The 10,483-nt window shown below is 42.3% G+C and overlaps 1 protein-coding gene across 6 annotated transcripts in view; it reads left to right on the top strand.

Annotated features, from left to right (window-relative positions):
• cadps2 (Ca++-dependent secretion activator 2) overlaps positions 1–10,483 on the top strand; it is a 282,773-nt gene that overhangs the window by 94,788 nt on the left and 177,502 nt on the right. For all 6 annotated transcript variants that reach the window (XM_017305475.1, XM_008410955.2, XM_008410954.2 and 3 more), the window contains exons 9-11: positions 1,825–1,891; positions 3,623–3,731; positions 7,213–7,410. In XM_017305475.1, coding sequence (XP_017160964.1) covers positions 1,825–1,891; positions 3,623–3,731; positions 7,213–7,410 — 374 coding nt within the window. The remainder of the gene's footprint in view (positions 1–1,824; positions 1,892–3,622; positions 3,732–7,212; positions 7,411–10,483) is intronic.

Below are 10,483 nucleotides of genomic sequence, written 5' to 3'. Positions count from 1 at the left end.
CGAACAGCAGCGAGTTTTAACTGCAGTAGGTGTCAAACTAACACTGAATAAAACAGGCAGGTGATCCGAGAACACAGAGTCACAGGTTTCCAGGTTAGTCACAGGCAGACCGCAGGAAATAACCAGGTCCAGTGTGTGTTCGTGCTCATGTGTAGGACCAGATACGGCCTGTACCAGGTTAAAAGAGCCCAGAAGGCTTAAAAAGTCCTTTACCAGAGGCTTATCAGGACAACACACGTGTATACTGAAGTCTCCAACAATAAGAACATGTTCATAGTTAGTTATAATCCCAGCTAAAAAGTCAGAGAAGTCGCTTATAAAATCCTTATTATATTTGGGGGGCCGGTAAACGACAGGACAGAAAACTGGATTTACGTGTCTCATCTCAAATGACGTAAACTCAAAGCTGGGGAATGATGTCTGTAGAAAACACTGCTTACATTTGTAGTCCTGTTTGTAAACGGTCGCTGTGCCTCCTCCTATCCCCATGGTGAATTAAAATAAGCACAATCCGCCGGTAAAARCTCAGATAGAGAACTGGACTCACCAACACTCAGCCACGTCTCAGTCACACACAGAAAATCCAGGTTTTGGTGACTAAAAAAGTCCCGAAGAATAAAAGTTTTATTCACAAGCGACCTGGCGTTTACCAGGCCAATCCTGACAGGAGCTGGATCATGTGCTTCGACGGGTCAGGAAACCCGGCACAGCGGTCTCAGGTTTTGGAGACACCGTCGGCACATTTTGAGCCGTGAAGGGCAGGGACGGCGGAGTAGAGGGGCTTCAACCCCGACCACTGGCACCAAGCAGACATCAAGGGGATCCAAGAAACGCCGAGGCACCCGAGAGTCTAGAAATGATCCATGCGATGATCGGGTAAAAGCAGAGCAGTGCGTCAGATAAAACTTCAGCTTCACCAGCCGGCCGCTTCGTCTACCGCGACGACGACTAGGTGACGTCTCCTCCGTGAAAGCAACGCAGGAACCCGGAACAGGTGACTCGGAATCTCCGACAGAGCGGGGGCAAGGATTGTTGGCCAGCAACGTCGAATAACTCCATATCCTGGACCAAAGGTTGGAGGTCTAGTAGTGTGTTGCGATCGTACACCAGCAGAGACTCAGTTCCGTAGATGACACACGTCAGTAACAATACAAACATAAGCAAACGTGAGAACGACAGACGATCAGCCACACACACCGGCGCCATCTTGGATTTCACTTCAACTCCTTCAATGGGCTTGAGGCTGAGTACAGAGAGCTGGTGGACCACTTTGTGTCATGGTGTGGGAACAATCATCTCATCTCTAATGTGAACAAAACACATTAGAGATGCAGACCTTCTACAAGTCTATTGTTGAGAGTTTAGTCTCTTCTGCCGTCTATTGCAGCATCAGAGCCAGAGACCTAAAAAGGCTGATCTGGTTTGGATCTGATTCTGTTCTATGGATGGCTATGGAATTTCCCCAGAACACAATGCAAAGAAGGATTCTTCATAAAATCAAGAAAGCTATTCATAACCCTAACCATGCTCTTTATGAGAATGCTTGCAGAAAAACAGTGTCTTTACTCAGTCTTCTTAATTAAATTTATCTTTGGGCTCAATAAAGTATTCTTGAATTTTGATTTTTTTTWAAAAAAAAGCCTCAGTTTTGCATTCTATGGCAATAAGAAATCAGCATTTTCATCTTCCAATATTGGCATTAAAGTGATTTCTATTGTGTCATTTGATTGAATTCACTTTAATTAAATTAAACAGGATTCTTTAGAATTGTTGAAACATGGTAGCTACTATGTGCTTTATGATCTTTTTCTGTTTGTACATCAGGTACCTGTATGCTGTAGGACACAGAGTCTGGAAACGCTGGAAAAAAAGATATTTTCTTCTTGTTCAGGTAAGATGCTCCTGCGAGTGCGACAAAGTTTGCATGAATTTAGCAGGTGCAGAACCTCAGGTCAGAGATCCTTGAGCTCCAGAGGATGGACTCCATATAAAACCATATTTACATGTAGAACTAAACACCAGGGTTTATATTTCACCTGATGTTTTTTTCCTAATCAGAGTGTAGTTTTTAGTCAGGTCTTACTGTAAAGCCCTTTTGACAAACATTCTCCACCAGTAAAATCTGTTTGAAACCTTCTTTTGTTCCTTATTTACTAAAAATTGGTCAGATGAAAGAAAATCAAACAAAAGAAATGAAAAAAAATCTCCTCTTAGTAGTCTCATAGATTTCTCACCTAATCTAAACTCAAGATTAAATTATTTAATCTGTACTATACTTTTCTTGAACTTTCATTTACTTTCTGAGCACTAACTTGGGATCTTTGTAGGTCAAGAGAAAATAAGTGAAAAATCATTTCATGTTTTTGTGAAATGTGGCTGCTTGGTTTACTCTAATTGAAACTCCTTCAAAGGCTAAAAAGATCAAGTCTTTGGACTGAGGATCTACATTCACCGATACATTTACAATATATTCTAGCCTGGTAAAAACCAGCACCTTATTTTACACTTTGCTTCATCCAGAGGGTCTGGGCCCTCAGCTGTTGACAAACAATTGCTTTCTGGAGGTGTGGACAGTGTTGAGGATTTAAATTTGACTCAGTCACTAACATTTGTCTGTGGTGTATATAATGCTCCAGTTTGATGCTATGAAGTTTAGTGGATATTGGCTGCACTGTAAACAGCCGTCCTTCACTGCGAAGACAGAAGAGCTGAGCTAAATGAGGCAATGTCATAGGCTTCGCCCTTTAAGACTATCGCTAGTCAGCGCAGCACTGAAAAAAGCTGTTGATGTGAATTCAATACTTGGAAGCGTGGCCAACACAGAACAGCTTCCTTCACTGCCTCCACTGGCATTGACAAAACTACAGGCACACTACAATTCTAAAAAACGCAGAAAWTYATCTTCAACATTCACAACATTTCTTCCTGTTCACTGACTGGTCCACTAGAAAATCTACCAGAGAAAATCTATGTGAAGGGGAAAAGTCCAAGACTGAGCTGTGAAGTGACATTTGAACTGAGCGGAATAGCACAGGAAGGCAACGACCAGGCTAAGTATATACAAATAAGTGTTAAAAACAAAAAGGAGAAGAAAAACCTAATGTATATTCATGATTTATTGCTGGTTGTAAAAAGTATTCATACACTGATTTTTTTCACCTGTTGTCATGTTACTCTATATGTAGGTCATAATTGTAAAGTACAAGATAAGTAGTATATGTTTAAAAAGTGTGGCTTGCATTTACAATGTACTGAAATGAAACACTTTCTAGAAACTTTAGGTGCACTAGCAGTTTTTCCCCCAGCCCTGTGCAACAGCTGTTTTTTATAGCTCAACCCATAGTCCTCTGAAGTAAGAGATGTTATTAAAGTTGTATGAAATGTGAAGTTTAGATATTTGATGTGACAAAATGAGAAAAATATGATGTGTGAACTTTTTGTCTGAATTATTGAAAAATATCATCATGTTTGATATTATTGTGCCAGTGCTGGTAGAACCTTTGCTTTCTACTACTTTAGTACCAAAGAATTTGTCAAAAAAGAGAGAAAGRTGAGATGTATTGATAATTGATCATGCTCATTTTGGAGGTGCCAACTATAACTATGTGTTTGTTTCCTTTAGGTGAGTCAGTACACATTTGCAATGTGCAGCTACAGAGAGAGGAAAGCTGAGCCTCAGGAACTGATGCAGTTGGAGGGCTACACTGTGGACTACTGCCAACCTCAGACAGGTAGACACAAACGTTGAAACTGAACCACATTTATCCTCAGACAATAACCTAACATGCTCACAAAATAAAGAAAATAAAAATAAAAGGATGTGTGTTTAAGGCTATTGCTAGTGGGTTAAAGGCGAAGCAGGATGTAGTCTATGTATCACTGGGTCCATCCAGACCACCATCATGAAGCATCACACATAAACAGTCTCAGCCTAGAGTGTGTAATTATGCACTCCCGGCTTCCCATACAGCAGAAAACCAGAGAGGAGAATAACATCTGGTTAGAAAGGTTGAGACAAACAGACCTGCTGCTGTGAACGGAACAATAAACGTTATGAACTGTAGCGGTTTAACGATGAACAGAACAGGCAACTTATTATACAGCAGTTTGGACAGAATGATAATAAACATCAGCTGAATCATGCATTATGATGCAGCAGAAAAGGCCACTCAGTGTAAAACGGACACAACACGGGAAAAACCTGGCCGTTTTAACCAATTTACAACAGAAGACACAAATTGTGATTGAAAAACATCATGTCACCCTATGTTACATGCAAGAGTGAGACAATATCATCACGTAACAAAAATAATTTTTCTGTCATAACTCTGAGTTTTTCTCTGAGACAAGAAGGAGCAACAGAGAGAACGGAAAAATTGCTCAATCTCTTTGCAGACATAAGGGCCAACAGCAGAGCAGTTTTAAAAGATAGGAACTTAAGAGCAGCCTGRGCTAAAGGCTCAAATGGAGCTTCAACCAGAGCGTGCAGGACCAGTGTTAAATCCCAGGGAGGAGCAAGTGGGTGTGACACCTGTCTGCTTCTGAGCACACCTCTCAGAAACTGCTTCATCAGCGGGTGGTTGACCATTCTGTCACCAAAAACCCTCATAGCAGGAGGAAATAACTGCAGCATACTTTTTAATGGTGCTGAAAGCTAAGATTCTGGAGAAATGACAGCACGCAGCCTAAAGGCCATGAAATGGGCTCCATGTAGTGTCCTGCACACCAGTATTGAAAGACTGACCATTTTGAAGCATATAACGCTGTGGTAGAAGTGGCTCGTGCGCCCTGAATGGTGTGCACCACACCCTGAGGGAGACCGAGCCTCTTTAGGTGCTCCCGTTCAGCTGTCAGACCCAGAAACGCTGGCCTATCTGTGGGTGGCTCCTGATCGCTCTCCCGGCCTCGGAGAGCGCATCCTCTCTCCAGGGCAGCTTCCACGAAGCCTGTATGAAATAGAACTGTGCACTCTTTTATGCATGAGACCCCTGGAGTGTTCTCTTGATTGTTTCATGCCTGTTTTGACAAATGCTTTAATCTCGATGGCAACCATTCAGCTGAGCAAAATGGCTCCCCCTCTTTTCTAGTTGCAACTCCTCCTGCACTTTCCAATCTACCAAACTTCCCCCTCACAGATCAGCCCTCCCCACACCGCTCCCACTCTGATCCTTCAGACTAGCCAGCAGAAATTAGCAAACACCTGGAAGAACTGTGCATCTGCTGAGCTCATCATAGGAGCTACTTCTCAGTGAACACTGGTAAAAATGATATTTGAGGATTAATGGAGTGATGTTAGGCACCTTAAATGCAACTGAAGCTAGGATGATCAACTGTTATTGTCTCATCTGATTTGAAGACAGAGGTTCAGAAAGAGCAGGAGTTTTTAAAGAAACAGAGGCTCAATTTCAAGCAATTAAATTAGGAAATAAGATTTATTTCAAATCATACTTAATATAGAGTGCATCACAAAAGACATTTAAGTATATCTTTTCATGGGACAACACTGACAAAATGACACTATCACAATGAAAAGCAGTCTGTGTGCAGCTTATATAACAGTGTAAATGTATTCTTCCCTCAAAATAACTCAGGTTTTTTTGTGTACAGACTTCAGAAGAGGCTTACAGACTCCAATGAAATATCTAAAGATATTATATATATTTTGCTACCCTTTGGTAAAGTTTTTTTCAAGGTGTACAAACAGATGACTTCACCACTGCAGGTTTATAATCAGCCATTCAGCCAGAGAAAGGCTGGTCCCTGGTCCAATACTGTAAACCAGGAGCTACCTGTAAGGCTGTCCAGCATGTCTTTTATTCTGGGAATAGGATGTCTGTCAGGTACTGATTTTGYGATTAAGTTCTCGATAGTCTACACAAAGTCTGAGCTCGCCTGATTTTTTTCACACACAGACTATTGGCAAAGAATAGGATGGCTTTGATTTTTTAACCCAGCCTCTGTTTATCAGGTCCTGCAGGCAGGTTTTTACTTCCTGGTACAGTGGTTTTAGGCACACTAATGTAGATCTTTTGATCTTGGAGAGTAATGTGCATGCAGAGACTGGGAATACAACCAACATAATTTTCATCTTTGGCAAAAGCCTTACACTCCTCGCTGAGCATTGTTTTCACTACAAGATGCTGCTCACCAGTTAAATGATCCAACTGTACAGGAGGATCCCGAATATCACTTGTCACTCCTGGCAGGTGATGAAACTTTAACATCTGCTTTACTTGTCATATTCTTAGTTTGTTGGTTCTCTACGGATTGCAAAGCGGCTGGATATACTGCTTTTACGGCCCAGAATGAGAAGTGGTTTTAAAGTGACATTAAGACCCAGACACTGGGACCATGGCTGAGTTGCCCCTTTTCACCTTAAACAATACCTCTTGTATATGAAGTCCATCTGGGATGCTGGTGTTCAGAGTAGGACGAAACAACATTACAGTGTCCTTGTCAGCCTGGATGTGAGTTAAACAACGAATGGTTAGAGTTTCATCACACCAGGATGTTCACATAACTTTATACTTTTGGCTGTCTGCGGATACATTTTGAATGTTAAATAAGGTGTTATGATCAGTTACTCAGTACTTGAGTAGTTTACCAAATACTTTTTAAACTTGCTTAATTAAACGTGTTTAAGGTATGCTACTTTGACAAGAGTACAATTTTGGTGTACTCTAACTTTTTAAAAACAAAAAACAGCGCCATAAAAGTCGGCAGACGTCCCACCACATGAGAGTAGGACGACACGCCGTGGTGATCGTCCCTTATTTTGATTTCTGAAAGGTGGCAACCCTAGCCACTTCTGTAAATTGTGCTTTTTTTCATAGCTTCCTTCATCTTATCATCTTGTGACAATACTGTTGGCTCCCATTGCTGAACAACTTTAACAGCTCCATCCATTATACCATCATCCAGTTTATTTCAACAAATGTGCAATCAAATAAAGACAGTTAAAATCTTAATTACCTACATTCAAATTTAATGCAAGTTGTGATACAGTGTAACTCAGTTTATAAAGCCATAACAGCGCATCGTATTGACGCCTCTTTGGAGGAATAAATCTTTAGAGGTTTAAAAGATCATCTATGGTGAGAAAATCTATGGTGATAAGAGAAACATTATCTGGCCTATGCTTTGCTTATACAACTAGCTCATCAAGCTTACTCAATATTTTCCTCATTTCTTTTTTGTTTTTGCAATTTTTAGGTCTGCAAGGAGGCCAGGTGTTTTTTAATGCTGTTAAGGAGGGTGACCTGGTGACGTTCGCCTGTGATGACGAACAGGACAGAGCGCTCTGGGTTCAGGCTATGTACAGAGCCACGGGTCAGTCCTATAAACCAATCCAACCAACACACAACAAAGCTGCCAACTGCAAAGGAGGACACAGAAAACCATCATCTATCAGTAGGTGTCACTGGGTTTTAATGACTGTTTAACGACTGATCATAAAAAAGGTTGTCATGTTAATAATGTTCAAACTTTCTACTCAGAGTAAACATTAATGTTGATATCTCCATTGTTTCCCATTAAGAACCTTATAGGCCTGATGTAGGACTTATTGGAGAATGTTCTTGCCTGTTGTCTTTTCCTCAGTGTTGGCATGTAAGGCAAAAAAATCACACAAAAAAAAATGTCTCGGGTAATGTCTTGAGTTCCACTATCTACGTTATAACACTTTGTCCGCTCCCATGCTCTTCTGCATGGGAGCGGAGCCGGCGCCATGTCAATTGCAAAGCCAGTGGGTACAGCTCACAGTAATCTCAACAGTACAGAAAAGATCCTGATTACAACTTTGGAATTGTGGCGGACACAAACGTATTTCCGTATTTCACAGCAGCATGTAGACTCTTATTGTGAAGGAGAGAGAGGAGGAGAAGAAAAGATCAAGGGCTGTTCCTCATTCTTTTTCTGGTTTTTGGGTGTTGGAAGACATTGAGAATAAAGTGAGACTCAAAACACTTTTTCGTCTCTTTCTGCTGACTTCCACATTAGTGAACCCGAACATCTGAACATATTTTTGAGCAAGAACTCACCAGATGCTGCCTCCAATTCTCCACCAGCGGTGATTTCAGACCCAGTTTCTTGCGAGGCAGCTGTTACTCCAACTGCTATGGTCTCATCTTCTTCTGCCGCTTCATTAGCTGTTTTTGCTCATGTTATCAAGCTTCCGGAATTCTGGCAGCACAATCCGGAACCATAGTTCCAGCATGTGGAGGCCCAGTTTCTTATTGGGGGGATAACCACAGATTAGACTGTTGCTGCATTTGATTCTGTTTCCACCCGCCGTCTGATGGGTCTACAGTGGAGCCCACCAGCACTAAAAATACATTGTGCTTAAGGAGGACCTGCTACGGCTTTACCAACTGTCAGACGTGGAGCAAACTGATTGCTTGTGGTCTCTGAATAACTTGGGGGATCATAAGGCCTCTGAGCTGATGGGTCACTTGGCTTGGGAGATGTTTCCATTCTTTTCACGCACCTGTTTACACGGCAGCTTCCACCTGTTCTCACCACACTGACCAGCTCCGGACAAACAATTATCGTTCCCTGGCTTCCAGCTACTAGTGTGCATGCACTTTTACTAGGTGTGACTCAAGGGGGGGTCGGAGATTGTTGATGCCATGTCTGCAGTGACAGAGCGGCAGAAGGACGTCGTTCTCTGCTTCTATCATCGCCATTCGGAGTAAAGGCGAAGTGCTGCATTTCTCCATYTTCATTCACGCAGCAGAACACATGGTGCACCTCTGTCAGTTGTTTGTTCGCTCAGTTAGCACGACTTGATTGTGAACCCAATGCCAGTTCGGACTGCCTGCTGTTGAGGTCCAGGGACACACAGTGTTGTCTCAAAGGACGTTTCTCCTACCTGCCAAGGCTGAAGCTTTTCCCAGCCCTCCCTCAGTGAAACTCCTGCAGGAGTTTTTGGGGATGGTGAACTTTATAACTGTTTCATCTCATGAGCAGCTCATTTTATGCCCTTTGTGCAAAGCACTTGGAGGCAAAAAAAGTGGACCAATGGATAAAGTGGACCCCGGAGGGTGTAGGGATAAGCTGCTGCAAAAAAGACCTTGGCTAATGCTATGCTTTTGCCATTTCCTGATGATGGAGGCCAGATGGTGGACAGAACTACTCGGTGGCCAGAGGCGGTTCTGCTGTCGTCAACCACTTCAGTTGATGTGGTATTTATCTCCTCCTGAGTGTCCCGATTTGGTGTGCCATTGGATTTGACCTCCAACAGGGGTACCCAGTTCACCTCAAGAGTTGTGGACTGCACTGGCAGAGAGCCTTGGGATTAAACTCCACCATACTGCTGCCTACCACCTGCAGGCTAATGGTCTTTGTGAGAGGCTGCACAGCATAATCAAAGCTGCATTGCAGGCCTCATTGGTTGATAATGGCTGCATGGATCACCTGCCTTGGGATTTATTGGGCCTCCTAAATAAGACCTGCAGTTTTCACCAGCTGAGTTGGTCCTGGGCCAGTCTTTGATAGTAACAGGGAATGCCTGGGTAGTTTCTGTTTGTGTGTTTTGGAGAGGGGACCTAAGGATTTTTTGGTGGAGTTGGGGAGTAATCAAAAGAGTATTTTGGTGGACCTTTTGAAGCCAGCTCATGTGTTACCAGTGGACCCGGTGGAGTTGGCTCAGCCACCTCATCATGGCCGTCCCCCAGTTTCTTTGCCCACTCTTCCGGGTTTTCCYGCTACAATAGGGTTGTCCTCCTCAGGTGGACAGTTCTGTAGTAGTTGGTCCGGAGAGTCTTTCAGTTTCAACCTGTTCCCGTATTTCATTTGTTTTGTTTCTTGTTGTTGCTATGTTTGTCTTTTTATGTGTTTTACACGTTATGCGTTTTTGTTTTTGTGACATTCTGTATGTTCAGGAGGGCCTTTGTGGTGGACTCAAATGAATATCTTTCACACCAGAATGGAGGCTCTTATTTTGAGGGGAGAAGTGAGAAGAAAAGATCAACGGTTGTTCTCGATTCTTTTTCTGGTTTTGGATGTTGGAAGACATTGAGAATAAGATGAGACTCAAAATACTTTGTCTTTTTGCTGGCTTCCACTGAATCATCAATCATCTAAACAATTTCATCTTTCCCTATAACCTGAGACTAAAATTACTTTACGATGTAAAGACTTGGCAAAAGGAGAAAGAATTTCATACCATGATGGCTGGATAGAAAAACCCCTTTTGAATGGTGGACTTGAACCACCATTTTAGAATTGTGTTGCTCATGGTGGCAGCACATTGGTGTAGCTTTGTACTTTCATTGAGATTTTTTCTTTTTCATTCCTGCTTTTCTGGGGAAAAAATTAGCTTTTTTAAATTAACCGTTCCTTCTTGTTTTGGATGCTCTGAAGTTGGACAGATTTTTGGCAATATTTTTCATACTTTGCTATTCTGATATGCTGTGTAACCTAAGCAACAGTAGCACCTGCAACTGTGTGCACGGTGCGTACCTTGACATTTTCCTTTGAGGTA

The sequence above is a fragment of the Poecilia reticulata genome, linkage group LG6 (assembly GCF_000633615.1).
Source record: "Poecilia reticulata strain Guanapo linkage group LG6, Guppy_female_1.0+MT, whole genome shotgun sequence".
Taxonomy (NCBI): domain Eukaryota; kingdom Metazoa; phylum Chordata; class Actinopteri; order Cyprinodontiformes; family Poeciliidae; genus Poecilia; species Poecilia reticulata.
Note: the sequence above shows the minus strand (reverse complement) of the source record. Positions and strands in the feature narration are given on the sequence as shown.